Source organism: Seriola aureovittata, chromosome 9, assembly GCF_021018895.1.
Source record: "Seriola aureovittata isolate HTS-2021-v1 ecotype China chromosome 9, ASM2101889v1, whole genome shotgun sequence".
Taxonomy (NCBI): domain Eukaryota; kingdom Metazoa; phylum Chordata; class Actinopteri; order Carangiformes; family Carangidae; genus Seriola; species Seriola aureovittata.
In genome coordinates this window covers 19,381,941-19,406,685 of record NC_079372.1, presented here as the reverse complement: position 1 = coordinate 19,406,685, position 24,745 = coordinate 19,381,941, and the positions used below count along the sequence as shown (strand labels likewise).

Genomic DNA, 24,745 nt, shown 5'->3' with positions numbered 1-24,745 from the left:
TTTGGGGAAGTTTTCTCAAGTTTGACCCGCATATTCTTTTTGCTAGTGACACTGATTATTACATGTGGAAACGCTTCATTTGTGGTCTGTGATCACTTCTCCTCCTTCTCCTCCCTTTTCATCTACATCCTGTCACTCATTCGCCTCAGGCTTATCCATCTATTTCTGCTTCTGTCCTCCCTCCCCCCCCCCCCCCCAAAAAAAAAAAAAATCTGATGCTTATTATGTGCCTATTTTTTGCAAATATTCTCTAACTGTCTTTTTTTTCCGTTCTTCTTTCCTTTCTGCCTGCTGAAGCTCACAAATATATCATTGCAGGTAAGCACTTGCTTTTACCAAACTGTCCCCCCATTGCTTCTTCAGTTTGTTCACAACTGCTTGATCTGTCCTGATTTAACTTTGTGGGAAAGAGAAGAGAACTTCCCGCTACGTAGATGGTTAAACAGTTTATCTGTTAAGATCAAATGTTATCTGAAACATTCTCATGGAGGACTAATTAAAATGACAGTCAATTCACTGAGCTTGAAAATCAATGCCACACACACAGGAGAAACAGTCAAGGCTTGGCGTGTGTTGCTGATTTAATGAGGTACAGGAAGTCTGTGTTAAGTTTGTGAGTCGTGTCTGGATACATACTTTGAGGGAACAGAGTGTTGTGACTGTGTTCACCTGTTGTGTGCTTGAAATCTGGAGATTAAAGCCCCTTTGCTTCTGATAGTTGTACGTGCTGACAGAATTATGGGCAGAGGTCTTTCATTTTAAATACACTCTGTATGTATGTAATTTGTTGTGGTGTAATTAGGACTGCAATGGTGAATTTACAACAGCTGTATGACTGCAAATATAGGACAAACTATTTCAAATTGGTTTTCTCAATCATCAAATTTCAAAATGTGAAATGAATAAGAAATCATTGAGGAAATTCTTTTTTTTAAAACTGTTAACTGGCTATTATTCAAGGCTATGCAAAGCAGTATACATTCACAATATGTCAACACACACACACACACACACACAAAGGCCCTTTTCACAGAAGGAGAAGCACAGGTATACATAATAAAATACTTATTATATGATGGCTGAATTGTTTGTTTAATAGTACCAGTTAACACTGTATTACTGCAGCTTTCAGTGAAGCTGTATCAGTGACTCTAATTGTGTTTAACATGTATGTGGTCGTGTGTGTGTGTGTGTGTTTAACAATTACTTGCATGAATGTGGTATCAACCCTCAAGTGAGACTTTAGACTTTCATAAGATTATGTGGCAGGGATGCGGGTAGGGGTGAGGTCAAAGGTCATGCACGTTGGGGTTATGAAGGCTCTGCTGCTCACAACAGTCTGTGACTTGCTAGGCGTTGGTTTCCTTGGGGATCTCATTAGCTGCTATGCAGGCGAACCATCCTCCCTGAGCGAGTCGCCGCAAACAAGCACCTGCAAGAGGAGAATGAGTCACAGCTTCAGAAAAGCAGCATTAGTATTTAACGTTTAGTCTGTTCTTCCAAATGGGGTTCAGACAACAGGTAATAGCAGGGGTGACATTTCCTTTCTCTGACTGCTGTTGATGCCATTTCCATTTCTGTTTTTGCCACTTTTACCTTTGATGCTGTTTCAGTGTGGTTACCTGTAATGTTGCAGTACAATACCTCGTATTGTGAAATTTGTGTAGTAGCTACTATCACACAGTCCTGTGGTTTGTTCAGTTGTGGTTAAGTGGAGGTTGGAACAGTCTTGATGAAGTTTGGTTTGCAGTTCCACTGACCGCGCTCTCGCACCAGCATAGGTCAACTAAACCTAATGGACAAATCCACCAGAGTCAATTTTAACCACACTAAACAGTTCTGCCATCATCCCATAACGCCTGTGGCGTTTAATTATAACAATTTTTATTTTCCGGGGCACTACTCATAGAAGAGATGTCGCTCAAAGTGATTTACAATAAAAAAAATCAAGTGGTACAATAAAATGAGGGCGAATAGAAGGGCAATCAAAATAGACAATAGAAAAACAATAGATGCTAAAATGATAATATGCCCGTAACATACTGTTTAAACTTTTTTCATTCGTTTCTCTGTTTTACTTCTGTTTTTGCACTTTTTCTTAACGTTTATTTTTAGAGATTAGAATCAAGAACCCGATGCAGTTGTTTATCGCTGCTTGCATGTTCTTAAGAGCCAATACGCTCACTACGCAAGCTGCGTAGGCCTCATTACGCAAGCACCCCGCGAGCCCCTCGTGTCAAAGTGGGTGTCAGTGTTTACAACTTTGATGAGAGGATGAAGCGGAACAATCTTTCACAGAGGAAAAAAAAAAAGCAACCAGGTAAATTGATCTTCAAGTTTAACGTCACTAAATAACAGTAGGCTCACGTTAAGGTGCTAGCTTACACTGCACCTCTCTAGCCTTCCCCGCTAAGCTAGCCTGGCTCGTGTGTCTTGCTCATCTGTCGCTTCCATGGCTGTTATGTGACTTTGTGCCTGGCAAAAGTTTAAAACGTAAAAACAAAAAGCGAGTGTTTTATGTACAGCGTTTTAAACCGTAGCTTGGAAGAAAAGAAACGTCCATTTCGCGCATGCACGGAATGAAACTCGTGTTTTCCAGCAGTGACCTGAGAATCTGTGGCGCACATCATTGTAAAACAAGACAGCGATTATCTCGTCTCTCTGTCAAGTGTTTATTTACAACTCTTGACTAGTGCAAGATGGATTGACATTGATTATTGATTAAATATTGAATTTAAAATGATGATTTGCTGGACATACTGGGGGAATATGGGTGCACATCTCTCAGTAAATAATAACCATCATGTATTCAGCCAAGCCATAGTGTAAATAGTATTTTATATTTCAACATTTCTAAAAGGAAAATGAATAATAAAGCTGCAGTCATAACCTACAGGCTTATGTTTACATTGCATAGCCAAAGCTAAGTCAGGTGTGACTGTGTAGCAAACACATTTTTATACAAAAATTGATCAGGAATCGATTAAGACCAGTAAGCAGAATCGATAATGGTACTGGTATCAATAAAATCTATTCGCTGTATCTCTGGTGCATTCCTTCCACCCGTTGAATCATTTGTTGTGTCTCATTTAAATTTGACGATAAAAGATGTATGGAGGGAGGAGCTAATGGGGCGAGACATTTTCATTTTTCCAACCTTGTGTCGCATTTGACCACTTGCTGGACCTTTGCCACATTTACATTGTCAGACCGTATGTTTTTGTCATTGCTCTGTTGCAGTGCTTGATAGCACATGAATAACACATTCTGCCATGAGCTGCATGGGTCTCATCACCAGCGGAGCCTATTATCTGCACACTGGCATTTTCCTCAAGCAGCCCCATTCAACAAGGAACAGGTAGTTTGGCCTTTTTCAAAAGCGATGCACCATTAACAATGCATGCCAGTGGAGAGGACATCTTTTGTATGCTTAGCTATGAATCAAGCAGATACCAGTTTCCCTCCCCAGCCAAAGACAGGTCCGTTGTTCCTCTCGTCCGCTCCAGTGATCTCCTTTTTTCTGAGCCAGAACTCCATTATCAGCCCTTTAATGTGACTTCCAAATGTGAGAGGATGCAATTATCTGCTGTCTGGTTTGGGAGGTCAGTCTGTGCAGTAATCAGAATCAGAGGGTTATGGCCTGTAGCTTCTAGCCCTTTAGCCTCCTTTTCCCAAGAGGATAGGTGCCATTCATATTGACTCATAAGCTGCAATGCTCAATATTATCAAGCTTGCTGGTGGATAAGTGGCCACTAGACATAAATCCTTCAACTCTGCACATCTTACCCTAGTATTTCCCGCTGGACTCTCACTTTGTGACTGGCAGCTGACAGTAGAGAAACAGACGTGCTGGGAATGTATTTCTTCATTTTCGCCCTCTTTCTACTGAGCTGTTGAGGTTTTCTGGCTCTTTGCCTCTCTTAAGGCTGTTGTTTAATTCAGTGAGATCGACTTGCAGGATTGAAACTAAATGACCATGTGGTGGAGAGATTCACTCGAGGAGTGGATTGTTTTTTTGTGAACGGATCAACATGGAGGCCAGCTGTGACTTTGTTGTTGATGTCGGTGTTTGATATTTGTTTTGAGGGAGGCTGTTCATTTAACGATCAGGTTGCTCAGGTTGTGATATAATAGTTGGTTTACTTATAGATATTAAAGAAATAAGTTTGGCTTCTAGACCTGCAATATTTGGATGTACAGGCTATTCCTCATCTGGTTTGTTCTTCAGCCCTTTTTTGATGAATGTTTTCTTTGACTAAAGTTCAGACCGTCCATTTTGGGCCAGACAAGCTGCAGCTCCATATGTTATCATGGACCATTCATCACTGACAACCCCCCTTGTCATATCCCTTTCACTCCTTCTCCTGTTTAGCGTCCTCTCTGCCTCCTTCCTTGAGGTCAGAGCTAGACCCCTGGCCCCCCAGCTCCAGTCTCCTGGCTCCGGGCCTCCCTCCAGGAGCCCAGTCTTGGAACGGAGATGTCCTTGTCCGTCAGTCCAAGAGAAAACCTCCCTGTAGTCAGGGTCATCCTGACCTTCTGTATCAATCAGCCCTTCCACAGATAAGAGGCTAACGAGATGACATGCACAGTAAATAGACCAGTTTCAAGGATGATACTGGTGGTTTTTTGTTGTTCAGCCCCTTAACCATGACTCCCTTGTACTTGACATTACTGCCGGCTGTTTTCTTCATGCTTTGAGTTTTGGAAAGATGTCCTATCTTTCAGGCTGCTGCTGCTGCTGCTTTCAACATTTGTCAGTATGTTATGAAAATCAATCCTCAGAGACTTGATTGTGATGAGTGATCAATCAGTAAACTTTCAGCCTGGTTTATTTATCTTGTCGTATTACGTGATCATTGGAAATACTGAGACTGTTTTAATTAATCATTATTTCAAGACACATGATTTGAGATTTGGCAGCCAGGCCCTTCGCATTCTTCAGGTGCTGCATGTTGTCTGGTGATCAGGCCCACATGACAAACATCAAAGAGATCTGGCTGTTGTGATAAGGACAGCGTGGATGACAATATCTTCACTGTAATGAATCAAATTTCAGATGTCTGCAAATTCAATTTCATCAACTAGAACATTCTTAAAGCTTATGCATGCGTTTAAGGTTGGCTGATACCGTTTCAAAAGACATGAAGTCTATAACTCTTGTGCAACAGCTTTTCTTTTTCCTTTCCTTTGGTGTTTAGTCCCGTGGGATGTATCCTTGTCAGTAAATATCAAGTTTATCTTGTACATGTGTTGTATCCATTTTAAGGTGTCTGGGCCTTGGAGGTTTACGTGTCGGTTCTTGAATACTGGTATGCACGGCCATTTATTTCCAAGAGTGTATGACCGTTTATTTCCATAGGCATATGTGCGCACAAGTGTGTTTATTTCCAGCTACATCTGTGTGTACCCGAGTGTTTATTTCCAAAAAAAACAGTGAGGTGTGTACAGAGAGCAAATGCTCTCAGCAGCATATGTTTAGTGCGTTGAAGCAAGGCAGGGCTGACAACTCCTACTCTACCAGAACTTTAATAACTAGTGCAGCAGAAATCTGCAAGGGATTCGCAAACGTTGCAGAAAAAGATTATGTTGTGAAATTATTGTGTAACAAACACAATTGTCGCTTTCATAGCTTTCTTTGTTGTGAGACAATGGCAGGACCATAAAATATACTTGATTCAACGTCAGTTAATCTTAAAAGATCGGATTATCTTATTATGTTGGTGTAGCTGCAACAAAGGCAGCAAACAAAGCAAAAAGATAGTAATTTATCATTTGGTTTGAGTGTTGTATCCTTTTTAAATGTTCCATCTGTCCAGGCTTTCAATTCATTATGGCTTCAATTAAAAATTCAAAGTGGTATAGATTTTAAAGATATCAAAAAATTGTAAAGCACTGCCAGTGCACAAAAATAACAATAGATAAGAATAAAATTAAGATTCCCCAATGCATGGTAATTAAATGACAAGTTGCTTTTAGTATATGTAGTTTTAATATCTTATAAATAATTGTGTGATGATCATTATTATGTGATTTTTAGACTCTGATCTTCTGTAAATCTTCTCTTCTCTCTCTCCATCAGTTTAATTCGTTTTTGTTCTGATCTGATTTTATAGTAGTTGCCTTTTTTAAATAAAGTATTTCAAAGGTACATTTTCTGATTAACAGCTGTGATTTGCTGTGACTTGTGTGAGACTATTGCTGCCCAGAGGCACGTTTATTGAGTTGCACATATTCTTTTTGGCAGCTGCAGAAACCAGTGGGAGTCTGTACTCGGCTGTTAACTCTTAGTCAGTTATATTCTTCTCTTCCTTATTGGGAGTGAAGCTCTCTCTCACACACACACAGTGCTGTAACTTAATTGACTTGGTTGGAACATGACCAAGGGTCCTTGCAGTGATCCAAACCTCTCTTTAGCCCTGCAGGCCTGAACACTGTCCTCTTTGCTCCACCTCACTCTCTCCTGCTAGAGCGAGATACAGGCGGCACCTCAGCTGTGTTTACCGTCCTCTCCTTCGCTATGATTCCTGACCCATATGCAAACTCTTATCTTCAAGGCTCCATCAAACTTTGTGTCGTGGCCAAGCTCGTTAGTCTGGCATATTCCTACATTGTGTGTTATTGCCTCTGTCTGGTTTCTGCCTTGACCTGCTGTGAATTCTGTAAACACTGCTGCAGAGCATCACACTGCGCTACAAGCTCCACTACACACAACAAAAGGCAGCTGTTTCAAGCGTCTCATAGACGTGTGGGAAAGTGCGTGAAATACTTTATGGATCCTCTGCCAGTTTTATAATTTCTCAGTCACTGCAGTTCTTCTTTTATGCAGCAGGAACTTTGCCAAAAAAAAAAGAATGAAGTGCCAGTTCCCTACTTCTTCTCGACTACTTCTTCTAAGACTAAGTAATGACCAGAGAAGTCGTGGATACTCAACTCACACTATATTGATTAAGCTATATTTCTACAATAGATTTTATTTACCCTGGCTGAATATATCTTGCTGAATTATGTAAATCTAGTATAGATATCAACGCAAAATTTATGGTCTTCTGAGGGAAAAATATATTGTAATATTGACAATTTACTTCAATTGTGATGGGTCTAGGTTATGGCACATACGGTATATTGACAGTTGCACTCAGTTAATGAACTTCATAGGTTTCCCACCTTTTTATTTATTGCTTCATCAGTCATGTGGGAATGAGATGCATGTCTATAGAGTGATTATGAGACTCTTCCCCTACCTGTGGAGGAGTGTAGTTCTTCTTACTTCTGGCACAGTGTGACTGAACAGAACGGGGGCTACTCTTTGCATCTGCTGCCATCTCATGGCTGCAAGCTGCACAGTGCAATGCAAACGGCTGCTCTTGTCAATATGCTGCTACATTATACCTGTTAAAGCCTGTAGTACAGTAATGAGGGAAAATTACATAGATGTCAGGAAACTAGGGGTGGGTGTGTCACGGTGTCCAGCCTGCGGGTTGTTTGCAGTAAGGAAACCTAAAGGAAATTTGTTTGTGCTTGTTTTCCTATGGTTGCAGGTCAGCTGGAGTCAGCTTTTCATTATTTCAATGATCAAATAAGCCACAATGTTTGATTCAAACGTGCCCAGCTCTCTCTCCGTACTGGACTCACATAACCTGTGTATTGTTTGTTGTCTTGGGATCTAACAACACGTCTGTTTCTGTCTGAGGGTTGTTAATAATTGAGACATGATATAGCATGAAGAAGACGGGGAATAACACTTGGAAATTGCTTTTGTAGCATTTCTCTCTGTGTGTGATGAGGTCAGGAGCAGTGCCAGACAGCTTTTCCTCATTGTGCTTGTTTTGCCTCGGTCTCTCCTGTGGTGATTTTTTTCTCTGTCTCCTCTCTGTCATTGCTCTGAAGGAGAACTTCTGTTGTAACCCCCAGAAGAATTCATATCTTTCTGAACAGCTGCAATCAGAATTTGTGCTCTCCTTTGATGAGACAACCCAGGCCCAAGCCCTGCTGATGTGTGTAATGAGCAAAACACTGAATCGCCACCTGATTTTAATTCGCTTTTCTGCAACTGACCTCCATATTATTTCACATGGCTCAACAGAGGATCACTTAGTAGTGAGGGGTTTGTTCTTGTGTTTCACCTTAAACCGCTCTGTGATGAAAGCAGAGGAAGTTGCATCCTGGAGTCTTTATATCTGCAGAGCTGCAAGGACAACTTGGTACACTAGGGGACGCTAATGCTCCAACACTGAGTATAGGGAGGTGGCTCCATTAGCTGATCAGCTCCTCCTCAATCCATGCGTCTACAGAGTCCAAACTTGAGCTCAGCCCTCACGGCACCCTCCTCTTCTTCTCCTCCTCCTCCTCCTCTTCTCAGGGGTCACACTCATCAGGGCTTCACGTAGACTGAGGACATTACCATTCAAATACATACTTTTCACATGAAAAACAACCGCATCTCAGGCAAAATGTGCTGTCACAGAGGTATTTTAGTTTAATGATGTTTTTTTATGGTGCATCTGCTCTTTAGAAAGAAAAACAGAGCTGAGAGAGACAGGAATGAGAGGGGGAGGCAGTGAGATGGTGAGAACCAGAAATATTATGAGAACATCATATACACCCCCCCATCCTTGATCATTAAAAAAAAAAAGGAAAACGAAGGAGGGGAACTATGAAAGTAAGGCGGTGGTTCATGCATATTCATACTCATATCTAATTTATCATTTTAGCTGCTGTTGCATCAGCTCTTGTCATTCTTGTGTGACTGAGTAGCCAGTGCAAAAAAAAAGTCTGCTTTGACACTGTGGTGCGCTGCTGAGGTTATTGTGTTGCCAAGGGCAGCGCCTCCATCACAACCCAGTAGGTCATGGGGGGTTAGGATATCTAGGTTATGGAAATAAAATCTCTTTCACCCATGATCGCTTCTACTGTATCTGCAGAGGGTTGCAGTGGAAGGATAAGGGTGGGTGTGTGTGCATGTGCGTGTGTGTGTGTGCGCACGTCATCTGGGGGCATGCTAAGTAGGTAAATGCGGATAGGAGGGTGTCCCATCTGGTATGTGTGTGTGTGTTTGTGTAGCCTCCCCACACCCCACCTTGTCCATCTCCAGATTAAGGGGCCAGTGCTGAGTGTCTGACCCAGAATTCTTACCTCCCCCCGGCCCCATACTCACCCCACCCCCGTCACCTCCATTTCCTCTTCAGGACGGACAGACGGCCTCATGGGAGAGAAACGGGGTGAGGTCTCCATTAGCGAGTCCGCCCCTGTTGTGAGGCTGTGATGTTGCATCCGTAAACCTGCACTGAAGACAATTTGGGGGGTTAAAAGCGTGGATTGTGTCAGCTGTGGATTTGGTCGGGGGCTGCTAAAAGTGTTACCGGGGGGGGGCAATGGTAAAAATGTAATTCCACATGGAAATGGCATTCAATCTAAATCTGTGGATCTGTGTTGCAGGTTTAGATTAAAGTCCGTGTAGTCGGGAAAATGTGAATCAGACTCCGACCAAAACGGACATTTTGAGGCCTAAACCAATACACAAGCATTTAAGTTTAGGCTAATACTAATTGGCTGATGATGCAAGGATATAATTTGCACATGTCAATTTTATTGGCATTTTGTCCTCACGTCTGCCAGCATATTCTGAAATAGATACTGAGATTTTTTTTTTCCTTAACCAATAACCCAGATCCTCCATATCTGCCTGTCCTGTCCTCCCTTCCTCTATATATCCATCTGCTCTACCTCTGCTGCTCCTCCAGCTCCCCATCACTGTCCCCGACTCACCCTGGATCCGCCCTGCTGTCCCCAATACATCCATCCATCCATCCATACACAGACTTTCTCCTTAGGCACTGACCCACTGGGGGCTTTGTGTGAATCCAGGCCACACCCAGTACAGAACACCTAGTTTTGTCTTGTTTGTCACACGGAGCAGGGCCGGAGGCCTCGCTGTGCAGCCAAACGGGATGTAATGGATCTTCTTTGACTTCCAAACAATAAGATATGGCCACATTCAAAAACCTAAGCAAGAAAAGAAGCTGCGCCGAGTAACAGACTGTGTGCATGCTTGCGTGTGTGATGCTTTTAATCACCCCAGTAGCACAGAGCGTGCGTCCCTTCCCCTTTTTTCAGCACCAATTACCATCACTGACAGTGATGAATTTTGATTTTGACATGTCGGCGCCCCACGCCGTAACAGTGAGGAGGCTTGTTTGCGACAGAGCCGGGGAAATAACAACGCAACATATGGGGCTTTATGATCGAACTGTAAGCATCCAAAATACTTTTACTTTAATGGAAAGCATGCCCCATCAAGTAGGGTGTGGGAGCCAGCATCTAAAAGCCATTAACAGCCAGGCTTCCAATGAATCCTTAATGACTACGTGTTGAAAATAAAGTGTCTAGAGCTGCACCAGTGTTTGAAAAGATAGTTGATCAAACTGAAAAAAACAAACAAAAAGGCAAACAGGGCCCTTTTGGCTTTCACTCTGTTTTGAAAGAGAAACATTATCTGTCTGAGAGGCAACTGTGTGTTTGAGTAATTCCTCCACCTGATTCTCTACCATCCTTGCGGGTCATTTGGGAAACGACTCATGAAATTTCAAGTTCTTCATTTTAATTTCCTCAAGTGTCTACTCCCATTATCACTGAAATTAAGCTGTAATCCATTCTATGGTAAATTGAATAAATTGGTTTGGGGATTTATTTAGCAATGTACCTTATTTATGAGGTGATTGTGCCCTGTGGCAAGCCCGATTTCTAATTTCAAAAAAGATTATGGTTCCCTAATTGATCAGATAAACAGACCATTATGGTCGTTCTTTGCTAAACCTTGCAATCTGAATTGTGTTTTTTCCTTCCTGTGGTGTAACACTAATCCAGTCCCCCTGTTTCTTAATGTAGTGCATGTAACAAGGCATTGTTGTTATCAGTCCCTTTCAATTATGATGTGTACTCCCGGGTAAATAATTATGTGTGCTCTAAGCGGAAACGTCTATCCCTTGCTTTTGGACTGAATGTTAAAGTGGAGCTATTAAAGTTACATTATTTGGACCCACTATTGTGATGTAACTGGGGAAAATGGGAGCGATGGAAGAGAGATAGAGGCGTGGAAATCCATTAAGGGCCATTGGAGGAGCTGCTGCTGGGAAAACAATGGGACGGTGGATATAAGGGGACATGTAGCAGAGGTAGATTGGCCTAATTGGCACTTTTGGCCCTCTTGTCACATACCTGCTTAATTGGCATGCGGAGAGGTGAGAGGGAATATAAGCTGGGGCTCAGGAGCCTCGGTGGCTTATTTCTCCAAATGTGTGGGAATTGTTTTTATGTGCGCAGCGGTGGGGATTGAAAGAGTGCATCTTTCTGAGAACCAGGAGAGAAGGGTAGAGCATCAGCTCATCAGCATAAAGCATTAAACATTTACGCTGACCTACAAACGCTGACAGCCCTCCCTTCAGTCACTCCCATCACTTCTCCTCCCTCTCCTTCACATTCTCTAGCGGTTCCCCTCTCCACACATACACACACTCGGGCACATCAGCACTGATTTCTTCGGTTGATAATGAGGACTCGGCTGGGGAAAACTGGAGAAATTGGTGGTTTGGGTGGAGGATGAGGGATGGTGGGCTGTGCTCTTGTTAAAATAAGAGGAGCTCTTTAGGTTTTAGACAAGTGGCACACCTGATGCTCTTTTGCGCTCTCTCCCTTCAATCAACCACTCCACTTCTGTTGAACAATGCTGATAGATTTTATGACCTGCTTTTATTTTAGGAGACGAAAACAGTATTGTCCACTTATGGTATTATGCTGTCTTCTCTTTGCCAGCAGCTAGAATTTTGGATTCATTTTTTGAATGTCAGTGGTGATAATTAGCATGTTCGGAGGAGAATTTTATTATTAAATGAAGGTCTAAATGCTCTATCCAAGCCTTTTGCCTCCTAACAAGAATAATTTCTGCTAAAGAGCCAGTGTCAGGATTATAAAGCTAGGATTCTCTTCTTCATCACAGTCTCATTTTGACATTTGCCGAAGGAAATGGGTGCATTTTTTTGATCAAAATTGACATTGTCATAAATATATCAGCAGCTGCACCCCAAACATCTCGGCACCAATGTATGCCTTCACGAGTTTTAGCTCCTGACGTCATGATTTAACGCAGAAAGCACTCCACGGAGATGCAGCAGCTGTAGCTTTTACTCATGCAGCCCCGTGGTTTTTAGGGAAACAAATGGGAGAGATGCCGACTGTTTATCATGATCGACTGCAGATGTCTTTTTGTGGCCAGCGCACTCTGCTGTGGAAATGGTTTGGGCAGTGAGAGAGGGAAGAAAAATACAACAAGGATAAAAAGGGGAAATGAGAGTCTTTCTGGGTCCGTCTCCCTCGTTCTCCTTCTTTCTCGGTCCATCGGTGGTCTGTAATAGACGTGATGGAAATTGATTTCCAGGTGAATTATTTTGTGTCCCCCTCAGTCTCGGGGAGACAATAATCTTTCCCCTTCCCCCCCTCCTGGAGAGGCCTGTGCGACTCTCACGCTGTCCTTTGCTGTCTGTCTTCCAAGAAGGACTGCTTTAATTGTCTATTTCAATATGCTGGACTGTTTCCATGACTCTTCTGCCTCAAGCCTTCCCACTCAGCGTTGAGCACTACCTGTCTATTAGGCAGCTGATTTCCTGATCGATAAGATGGAGAGCGATGTAAGGAAAGAGCACAGCTAGAACCACCAGAGAAAAAGAAGGATTTTAAAGGGCAAGAATGCCCAAACCATTTCTCTTGGTGGCAGTCTCGGTCCTTCCACCTACAAATCATCGCCTTGTTAATCCCCCTTCATGTCTTATCCTTCTGGGTAAATGCCACCACGGTTTCTGTGAGTTTTAGAAGGAAAACCGCCACAAGAAAACACACAGTGCTCATCCTTGTGGATGTGGCTTTATCGTTGACATCTGCCTCTCTTTTTCCCGGGTCTTGATCAGTCCTTTGGGGTCATTCGCTTTGTTTCTTCTTTACGGAGCCGGAGCAGAAGCCAAAAGGCCACAGTGTGCTTTATCGACAACAGAGGAAGGGCTAGTCGATGAGTCAACATTATTGACCTGTGGATATGGGACAGAGCAAAGATAAACTCTGCTGAAGGGATGATCAAGCTTACTCCACGTTATGTCTTGCCTCATCAGCTATTTGGGCTTTGAAGCCAAATCCTGCTTTGAGCCAAGGTCAGACATCTGGGCTTTACAGGCTGTGTTATATTGGAGTTAAATAACTCAGTACATTCCATTGTATTATACATATACAATAAATAAGTAATGCATGGAAGAGTTTTTCGAAGCTTTTAAAATGGTACCTTCCTTGAGCTAATGATGAACACAAAAGCATGAATTATCACAGCTAGTACCTTGACAATTCCCGTCTGACCCGCTTTTACTTCCTGGATGTGATCCTCAGCATACAGTCATTTCAGGGTATTTTTAAAAAAAAAAAAGAGTTTGTTTACAGGTACTTTCCCTGCGATTTGTGGTCATGTTTCGTTGTTCTTTCCTGGCACCTTAACCACGGATCTTTGTTAATACTCCATCCTTGACAACACACAGTTGTGGAAGAAAAGGCGAAGCACTGCTGAAAAAGAAAAGTCAGCACAAAGCAACAAAATATTAAAGTGGATAACTGGACCTGGCTCCCTGTCTTATGATGGGTCTTTGGTTTGTGTTGAATTTAAATGTGCTGCCTGGTAACTGTTCATTAGAAGAAACTCAAATGACCGTTTTTAGTATTTGAATACTTTGACGGTCATTATCATCATGTTAGTTGTTAGATATGAGCTCTATTAGTGCTAATGAACAAGAAGGGCTGCAGCTAATGAATATTTTCACAGTTAATCTGTCAGTTTTTAGTTTTGATTAATTCATTAAATCATTTGCCTAAAAATGTTGTAAAATAGTGAAAAAAGGGCCCTAATGCTGCTCGGTAGAAAATCATGTGGAAAGGAAATACTTTCCACAAAATGTCTCTTCATATTTCCTCATGTATGTAAGCATAACCTCAGGATGTGTAATGGCTGGTGATTTGGTACTCAGACTCTGAGCCAGAGCTCATCCAGCTGCGTTTCACTTCCTGGGCCTCATCCAGAGGTCGAAGCCGGCAGGCCGGGCGAGCAGGCTGTCTTACCTCGGTATGAGGAGCTCCCCTGGGGGCTATCGCACCAGAAATCCCTCCCCCCCAATCTCAGCTATGGAGAAGCTGAGGAGCCTGACACCAACTCTCAGACCTGCCAGCGCAGCGTGCAACATACACGATGTTAAGACACACACATGCACACATCAACACACCGCTCTCCTCGGCAGACGGCAGGGTCTTCAGGGTTATGCTGCTCAATTTCTCTCCTTCTATTCCCTCTCTGGTTCTTGCTCTATCTTGGCAGGAGCTGCTCGCACCTTTCCCACCAGCCATTACCCTCTCACTGTCTCTCCCTTACTCTCACCCTTTCTACTCCTCGCTGCCATTCCCAGCTCCCCTGTGTTTTCTCCTCCCTCTCTCTCTCTCTCTCTCTCTCTCTCTCTCTCTCTCTCTCTCTCTCTCTTTTCATTCAACCCATCCAAGCTCTGAACATCTAATACCCCTTCTTTTTTCTTTTACTTACAGCACATGAATCTTTTTTAGTATCTCTCTTCTCACACCTCTCTCCCTTTCGCTATCTTCAAAACTCACACTTCTTCTCCCCCCGTTGGTATATTCCATCAGCATGGCCTGCTCTAACCTCCCCCGAATCTCTCCCTCTTCCTCCGTCTACCACTCTGCTCTTTCAACTCTGCACTAATTTGCCTCCTACTCTTCTGAGCTCGGCCCTGGCTCCAGCTCCTTTTCCCCTGAGATGCGATTGCCTGCAGTGTGTGTGTGTGTGTGAGAGAGAGCGAGTGTGTGTGGAGAAGTTTGATTGTGTGCCCTTGTCTATGATAGAAATTGTGCATAGTTGAGTTCAACTTGTGCATGTGTGCGTTTGAGAAAAAGACACAAAGTGTGAATTCATACTGTTAAGAGTTCAGTTTCGTGTGTGTTTGTGTGTGTGTGTGTGTGTCTTTGTGTGTGAGGGTGAGTGTGTGGGTGGGTGGGCGTGTGTGTGTGTGTGTGTGTGTCTGTGGCTGTACCTCAAACCCCCCTCTCTGGTTCTAATGAAGCAGATTGCATTAGCAGGACTTGGGTGCCAAGGGATCTTGATAGAAGTAAGCCACAGGTTTAACCCCCCTAAACCACTCACACACACGCACACACACACACACACACACACACACACACACACACACACACACACTCTCTGCCCCACTATCTCCCTCAGGGCAATTCACCAGCTAGCAAATCATTTATCGCACAGTAATGGCTCTGATGATCTCTCTCTCCCCATCTCTCCACTTAAGGGAGAGGGAGAGAGGGAATGTACATACCCAGGGTGTGTGCACATGTTGAAAACATCTTAAAGCTGCTTAAAGGGCGTGACTCTTACCCAAAAACACAACAGTCTAATCAGAAAGTCTGGCATCCACACAAGCATCATTTGCCCAAATGAAAGTACGACAAAGCAGAAGACGAACTGCATCACTGAAATGATTAGTCGTTTGATAGAGGAGCTGTTTGACAAAATAAAAAAGAACAAGTTTGATAATCATTTTAAGCCGAGCGTGAAAGTTCATTCTTGAACTTAGAAGTAGTAGTTTGACAGAATAATCTTAGCTCAAGGACCACTGACACGCTTTCTCAAAAGCTTTTAACCACATCTCAAATTCTGAGTACCGGGAAATGAGATAATCAGCTCATTAAAGCTGTTACTGTGTCTCAGATCGGATACTTCAGTCAGTACACTGACATGTAGTACACTGTACACAGTATACTCACTGACGTAGTGTGTGAAGTCTGACAGGGTAGTGCTGTCTCAAATCGAACACTGCTGGTGTGTACTCACTGGAAATGAAGGTCGCAACATGGACACGTGACATGGAAATCAGGTCATCATTGGCAGCGACTTCATGTGTCCTCCATGCCTCGGCAACGTAGCCAAGATTGCAACTGTTGAGGGTGAGAAGTGTCTGTCTTTTTACAGTCAGTTTCTTTTTGACAGTTTTGACTTCACCATCTGAGTATTTAAAGAGCACGGCATGTTTCTGAAGTTGTCAATGTGAAAACACTTCTGCGCTCAGAATAGCAAGTGTGAGGTAAACAACTAATTGTTTTGTTTTGTTTTTTTTAACCTGGGGTTTATGTGCAGGACTATTTTGCTAGGTGTAGTGACTTCCTGGAGTCTCTGTCAGTTGCCCGGCAACCTTACAATAATGTCACATGAGCAGTAGTCAGTAGTATTATTATATATCTTCTGATATATTTCCCAAAATGTTGAACCATTCTTTTACCAGTATGAGGACCTGCTTATTTGTTTTTATTGTTGTAGATTGACTATTTCTGGGTTTGGATCTGTTAGTCAGACAACTTTTATTTTGTGAAATTTTATGGAGGAAATAATTAATTGATTAATAAAAATAATGAAAATAATTGTCACTTGCAGCTAATTGAAATGTAAAGCCATTGTCATTAACTGTAACAAAACATTTTATTGAGTTTTATTCAGATTTTCTTTGACAGTAATAATTATACCAAAAAGGTTTTTTAAATAACTAATGTTTGGTAAATCGTTGTGAGAAGAATCCTGTGATGCTCGGGATTTATTGATGCTTTTGGTTTATGTGTTAAGGTTAAAAGTAGTCCATGGCTAGCATTAGCAGTAATAGCCACCAAGGCCGAACAGACAAAAAAAGGACCTCATCAAAACAAACAATTCCCAGGAAGAGGACATCACTGTTTGCGCCACAGAAATAACTACAATCTTCAAAATGGAAAGTTAAAAGAAAGAAAATTCAAGGATTACCACTGGAGTGAAATCCTGTCTCGCAAACAGCAGTGGGCAAGTGCTCCATATTAAAGCAGGGCTCGCCAGTCTTACATCCTTATTTTCTCTCGTATCCCTTTGGTGTAAGGCTTCACAAACATGAAGTGCCGCATGCAGGTTCTTAATCCTCAAAATTCAAAAACAGTTTCATCTTTCTGACATTTTGGGGCTACCAGTATATATAATTACATCGTGCTCCTTAAAAGTCTCATGAATATGGATGTATTGTGAAAATCTCAATTCATGGCATTTAATGTTTTTCAGCCTGTAAAGTACCACAGCCCCAAATTTTCTTTTTGAGGTCTTCACACTGTTTTTCTCGCCGTGTTGTATTTCTCGTGAGGAATCAGCCCAGACAAGCTCAGCTACTCCCCCTTAGACTACAGTTGTTTTCATTTTCACATTCATTCCTATTGGCAAAATCGGGTGTTTACACTTCATTTATTTGAAAAAAAATGGTACATTTAACTTGATGAAACTTGCCTGGATTTGCACAGCTGCTTGTTGCTAGCTCCAGTAATGCGCCAGTAATGCCTGTATAAGAAAGAGCCGTGGCCCCTGTGGTGCTCCACGGTTTGGAATGATGGCATAGATCTCATGACAGCCAATCAGACGGGCTATTGAGTGCCTGGTTCATTTGTTGCTGTGGAAAGACGAGACACGCGATCCGACCTCGGGTCCCCGTGGAGTCACCGGGCTGTGCAAGGGCTCATAAGGGTCACATGGCAAAGATCTGGATGTGATCAAGAGGGTATTTGGAGGTGGGGGGTTATTGGTGGAAACCTGAGAGGAGGACTGGGACTCAGGGTGGAGGGACACGGAGAGACATGACTGGAAAAAGGCTCACCATTCCCCCTCCCTGCTTTGGATGCAGGTGGTGTTTTGTCCTGGCCCATGCTATGCCAGTGTAGAAATTGGCAGTATGTTATCATTCAGGAAATGTAGTGGCATGCGGAGAAATGAAAGGGAGAGGTAAAACTGACAGAATGCAAATGGCTTGCAGGTGTTGGAATGGAAATGAAATGAATGGCAGATGAGGTGTTTCTGCTCGCCTTATAGAAATACATTGACAGAAGTGACCCAGATTGTCTAAAGCGCTGCTGTAAATTGCTGCGAGCGAAGCCTCGCCTTGTTCCTCTCCTTCTTCCTCTCTCTTTTTTTTCTCCCCTCACTGTATCTGAATCTCTTTTCTTTCTCTCCCTCTTTCCCTGTCAGTCTTAGCTCTCTCTTTCATCCCTCCATCGCCCTCGTCACTGGAATGGTTTTCAAAATGAAATCTCACAAATCAACATTTTTCAAACCACGGCATGGTGTTTTCTCTGTACGAGGTGTTACCGTAGCAACAGGGCAATAATTCATCCCCCTGCTGTCTCGTACAGATCGTGTTGCATGAATTTGGCATGTCATGTGAGACCCGGGATATCATTTATGCTCTCTGTACCTGTGCTGGTAGACTGATGCAAGTGTGTGGGACTTTAACTTTTGCTGCAAAGGCATAAGTCGTCTGTTTTCTGATGCTGGAAAGTGGCGAGGTGTCTGGTGTGGAGGGTGCTGGGGTGCACATGGTAGGTGGGTGATTGACAAAGTGAGAACCAGCCAGCATACGTGTGTCGATTCTGCTGAGATGCCAAGCCTCCCTGTAACACCTGCATGTTTTCAAGCACATGATCGAGCACTTTTTTTTTTTTTTTCCATATTCCGAAGCTGTGGACTTTGCTCCACATTAGTCTTCTCAAGGATGAGAGCCGCTTTGCTTTGACCCTGTATCTGGACCTTGTTGTTTACCTCGCAGATTAATATGCGCCTCAGGATGCCGCTGGTGCCGCCAGCTTCTAAATGTCTCTTTCCGTCCGTCGGCATGATTTTCGCTGCCGTTGTTCCTCTTCATTTACCTCGTTTATCAGTTTGTTACTCAGATGAATAATGGATGAGGCCGCTTGTTGCCTCGGCGACACGCCAAGCTCATCATTGTCATGCGTTTGCTCGCGAAAACCATGTCCACTGCCCTCCCCCTTCTTCGGCTTCTAGCCCCTCTGACTCCACCCCCACCACTTCTGGATGACGGACGAGTTGACACATTGGCACATACCTCTCCTGCCGTGATTGAGTCTTGGCTGTTCTGCGCAAGCTGATGAAAATGAAGAGGGAAGGCCAGGGTAGAAGGACATGTAGAAATCCATACACCTCATCCATCCAGTCTTTCTCTGTACCTGCTTATTCATACTCAAGGGCACATGGGAGAAAAGTAATGAGACTCCCTAAACGTGTACCTTGAGTAGTGATGAGCTCACACACTCACAAGACTAACACATTTTATACCAGTGGGTGTCTGTGAGTCTCCAGCAAACCAGAACTTTAGACTGCAGCAAGATGTTAGAAGAAACAGAGGGAGAAGGTTCAGAGATTCAAACACTGCACCTTCCTGATGAGAGGATAGAAAATTCGTAGATAACTCTGATATCTGTTTCCCCACTATCCAAAGTTAGATCCCAGAGCCTCGACCAACACCAGACAAATGCTTCATGACTTGAACTTGTGTAATGTTTTAAAAATCTGCATCGCTCTCTGAGGATCCGCTGCACCTCCACCTCCGTCGGCGCTGCTCAGAAGCTCAAATTGAGGCCAGCCACCGGTGAAAATTGAGGTTTTTCTGCTGTGACCCAGCATCAGAGAGAACGATACTTTATTGATCCCTGTGGAGAAATTCTCTTGTCTCCTTAAAGATGGAGGTCAGAGGTCAGGCTCAGCCACAGGACGGCACTCAGAAGGTGGATGGAGTCTTGCTCAAGGACACTTCAGCAGACAGCGTGTTTGTCAAAAGCAGGAGTTTTCCAGCCACTCACAATGTTGGTGAGTGAGGTAAATGACTTCTTAGCTGAGAAGAGTTAAAAGGGAGGTCAGGAAACAGCAGTAAGCCCTTTAAAGTGGCTCTTGCCGAAGTCTCTCTGCAGCTACTTGCCAGGGCTTTTTTTTCCTGATCTTAAACTTTTTTTTTTTTTAGAAGGAATTATAAAATCCATCCAGTTTCCACCCTCTTGTTCCTTTTTTTTTTTCTTGCAAATTTTAAGCAGTCCATTTATTTTAACCTTGTCGCACCTTTTGGCATTTGAAAGAAGATATACTGTATGTCTGTCAGTCTCTGGCAAGCGTGTGAATGCCAAGTCGATGCACTTATATAAACATGTGTGTTGAAGAATCTCGGAACATTGTTTGGCCTGAAAGGAAGCAGCTAAAGACTTGTGGTTGACAGACAGCCAGTCTCAGGGTTAAAGGCAGCTAGCGACGGTTCTTTACCTTGTGCCCTCTGCTTCCTCCGGCCAGTAATGGCCCTCTTCCCTGCCTTTAGTTTCCTTCTAACTGCAAACCACCTATGACAGCATTGACCTTGCACCCCCCCCGAGCTCAGGGTACAGCATAACAGACCATCCAATAGCAAGAGAGTCCAGTCTACTTTTCCTGCACCAGCAGAATGCTAACAACAGTGGTTGTGTTCGTAATAGCTGGCATCCACCTTGTGTCCAGATTGTGTCTTGCTTTTATTTGAAATAGGACTCCAAGTACTGACTCATTTTCATGTTTCGGTACTGATACTAAAATCACACATTCGTTTGAGAAATGTGAACATATTTCTCTAAAAAGAAGTAGTTTCATTTAACAAAAGGAGCCAAATCTTTGAGCATAAAAGTTTGCCTAAATACAAAAACTGGCAAAAATGTAAAAGAAAATCTGTTTTTTTTAAGAATATACTGACAATTATTAAGTCTAAAGATGTCAAAAAATATTGTGAGTTGCTATCCCAATACCCAAAGCCCAAAAAGTCAAAAGATAAACCAATTTACACTGACTTTTGAGTCTGTCCTCCCCTCCAAACTGGCTGTTTGTTTTCTGTTTCCATCTGACAGTTAAAGATTACTTATTTGAAACATCAGAATGATTGTCCCCTAACCGAGCCACGATGTTTCCCTAAAGCTAATCAAGTTGTTTTTGTGACTAAACCGAACCAAACCTTAACGATAGTGTTGTATCATCATGAAACGGGGATTTGTAACAGTGCTGAAAGGTGCAGACAAATGCTGATAGGAAAATGCTTCTGTGTGCAGTTCTAGAGGTCAAGGACAAACACTGTATGTCATTTAATTTACTGATTAACTGACTTAGTGGTGAGCTCTCTTTGCTGGTATGCACCTTAAAATCTGTGACCAGTCCAATTTGTCTACAACTCTTGTTTGGATCCATGTGAAAATGGATCTTGTTTCCTGTTATGTGATAACCGTGCACATCCTTCATTGATCAGTCTTTTCTCATTCTCTCCTGTTTGTTAATAGTCAGCGCACCTTGCGTGCATTTACATCTGCACTTTATCTGCGCATTGTCTAACAGAAGAAAAACCCTGCAAACACAGGATGCATTTTAATACCTGGTGCTAAGCAGGTCATTCATTTCCCTGACCGTGATTGCAGCCAGAAAACAGCTATTACGTCATTGTAGCACCATATTATCTAGGCTTCTCCTTCCAGCACACAACCTTGTCTGACTGCGCTCTTATCAAAAGGATTTAGAATTATTTACTGGGAGGAAGAAAAAAGGAATAGCACAGAAGCTGTCTTGTTTGAGAGAATAACTTGAGCACATGCCATCTGATTAGGCATATAAATAATTTATAGCCGTTTCATTTATGGGCTGCGTCTCAACAAGGGGGTATTGCTTGCCAATTAATATTCCCTCTCCGTCCTCTATCTGAGAAGATCCAGCTCGATGTGCAGCCAGTGCTGGGCCGAGAGAGGGGGAAAAAAAACAAAAGAAAGAGAAGGCGAGTGAGTTCATTACTGTAAATACAAACCAAAGGGTCTGAGTGTATAAGAGCTTGTCACTGTCAGCTTTGATGCCTGAAAGCCTATTGCTTAAATCGGCTTGTGTACAGTATGTATATGTCACAGCGATGTATATGGTGATCTGTCTTGCTATAGTTAAAGAAAGTAAAGGCAGCAGTAATTATATTTTCAGAAAAAGCAGGATTATTGATGTAGAGCACAAAGGATCCACTGTACAGTACATAAACCCTTTGATGGAGCGGGAATCTAAAATAGAAGATTCCCAGTTCAAGTCGGTGTGCATAATGACAATGTTCCGCTTCAGACACGGTGCTCATTAAATAACTCAAACCTTTTATTTGCAAGAAATGTTTGAGGATTTGTTTCTTTCCTTGTCTTGGCGTGGCTCCTCATCTGCAGACGGCAGAATATTCCCGTGGCCTTTGCACCGTAAGCGTTTAAAATGACTCTCCCCTGTGTCTTTGACTTTAGTGTTAACTTACTGAATGGTGATGATCAGGGCGCACCCACACACTGCTCACTACCTCCTCTATGTTCCCTCACGTCTGTGTGGAGCTGCGTATCATTTGAACATTTTTGATTGGTGCCACTACGATACCTGAGATTCAGTTCTGATTCGATACAGATTGGCCATCTCAGACGTCAGATGAGCACCTCTTTAGGCCCGCTGCATTTTGCCTGCTGCCCTCAGGCTGGAGTTGACGGCGCCATCATCTCCCTGCTTCAACAAGCCCTTTCTCACCTGGACGAAGCAGGCAGCACTGTGAGAATCATGTTCTCTGACTTCTCTAGTGCTTTTAACTCTATCCAGAATATGCAGGTAAATGCTTGACAGATGGACCGCAGATGGACCACAGTCGGTGCAGCTGTGGATGTGTGTCTGAATGGGTGGTCAGTAGCAAAAGGGCACAGCAGGAGACTGTCTGCTCACCTTTCCTCTACGCCCTGTACAGTTTTCAGATGACTCTGCAATGTGGACAGGAGGCAAAGTACAGAGACCTGGTGGACTGGTTTGTGGACTTCCAAATACCTTGGAAGCCACCCTGACAACAACAGACAGGACTGGAAATGCAACGCACGCCATCTGTCTTTCATGAAGGGACAGAGCAGGAAGTTTAGGTCCTTTAATGTTTGCAGCAAGATGTTACAGATCTTTTAGTCCTCCCGGTCTGTTTACCAGTGTGCCAGTGCAATATTCTTTGCTGCAGTCTGCTGGGGCAGCAGCATCAGAGCCAGCGACACCAATAAACTGAACAAACTGATCAGGAAGGCTGGCTCTGTGCTCAACATCTCTGGAGCCCTCGGTGTCGGTTGTGGAGAGGAGGATGCTGAATCATGGAGAACATAGTACATTTTAGAGTTAGTTGCATATAAAATGATGAAGCGGATATAAATCGACATAAATTCACAATGTTTGCGCATGTTGAAAATTTTTGAACATTTTCATTTCTTTACTCACCAACAGCTGTCTCAAGCGGTGGAAAGCAACAATAGTGTTATCTCTTGTCTCTTATCCCTTCTTTTCTTCTCCTGAAGTTAGCATGCTAACCAGCCAGTCACTTTCCGATAGATGTACAGCTGCTCAGAGGGCGGATTATAACCTCTTGTATTGTAAATGATGATGGCCGAAGCTCTTGTCAAGCGGCAGTCACCACCACCCGCTCCGTGCACATGAAAAAATTGTAGTGGTCATATTTGTGTGAATAATGCAAAGCTAGAATTAGCCTAAGAATCTGAACAGCCAATGCCAACTTTCCATATCTGAGACTTTGAACACAGCACTCTAATGTGATGATGTTACACATAAACCCAGCCTTTATTTGTCCTCTGTCCACACCAATACAAGGTAAGCTATGATTGCGAATTGGCCATATTAGACGGACAGCTCCCAACTCATAATGACTGGTCATCACAAGTCTCCCGCTGCTCTCTCCGCTTGATGGGGGCCAGTGTGACTTGGCCAGCTCCCCGTGACAGATGGCTGACATCTGTATCATCCTTCAGCTTCATCAGCCCTGCCTTCCCCGTGTAAAGGTTGTCAGAGCCAGGCACTCCTCCTCTGATTCCCTGCTCCTAACCTTCCTGTGCTGCTGCCACAATTGGCTCCATATGCCAGCCACATGGAGATGTGTCACTCTCCACTAACTCTGCCTACAGCGGCCATGCTCCCAGGTTGCTCTTTTCCTCCTCTTCCCACCTTTTCTGTCTCTGTCACACTCCTTTTTCTACCATTTAATAATTCTCCTTCTCTCATTATTTCCCTGCCTCTTGTCTTTCCAGTGGAATAATTTCCTACCTGGCTATTAAGGGAAAATTGTTGGTGCTAAAGCCCTGAATAAACAGGGCAAGGCAGTGGAGCAGGGAGGATATTACATCCTGTAAACATTATTGTTGTGGGTGTTGATGTGCAGGAGTGGCTGGCAAGAAAATCAGAGCTGGCTAATAACAAGTTGCTCCTTCCTGAATGAGTTCATCCTCATTTCGACCAGTGGAAAAGGAAGGAGGAGGTTCAACAGGCAGCAGGCCTTAGAACATCAGCCCTCGGGCTATGGCTGGCGTCCTCTAGCTCCAGATGAGCCCCGAGGCGAGGCACACCACCCTCGCCAAATGAGAGGGAACTGAATGTCCAGGAGTGGACAGGTCCTGGATAAGGCCTCAGGCGAAGAGCTGGCTGAGAGTAGGCTGACAAAGCAGGTCATGGCAGCGTGGGATGTAGTCATAGGAGGAGGCTAATGTGGCCAGAAGTGTTGAGTATAGACAGGTGGATCATATTGACCGCAGAGTCCTCTGTGGAAGTAAAAAGAACCAGCTGGAGGGACCGGTTAGCAGAGTAAACAAACGGCAAAATACCACCAATGTTCTGTAGATAACTGTAGATAACTGAGTGCTCCGTTTCACTGCTGTTGGCGTCTAAGTGTACCCAAATCGACGCCAAACACTGAGCAATGTGTCACGTTGTGAGTCACATTGTGTGGAGCCCACCCAGTGTGGGAACTCTCTCACGCAC

The 24,745-nt window shown here is 43.4% G+C and overlaps 1 protein-coding gene across 7 annotated transcripts in view; it reads left to right on the top strand.

Annotated features, from left to right (window-relative positions):
• Nucleotides 1–24,745, top strand: part of agrn (agrin) — a 248,571-nt gene that overhangs the window by 64,039 nt on the left and 159,787 nt on the right. For 5 of the 7 annotated variants that reach the window (XM_056384776.1, XM_056384773.1, XM_056384774.1 and 2 more), the window contains exon 3: nt 298–318. The exons of the other annotated variants lie outside the window; for them this stretch is intronic. In XM_056384776.1, coding sequence (XP_056240751.1) covers nt 298–318 — 21 coding nt within the window. The remainder of the gene's footprint in view (nt 1–297; nt 319–24,745) is intronic. 7 annotated transcript variants of the gene reach the window in all.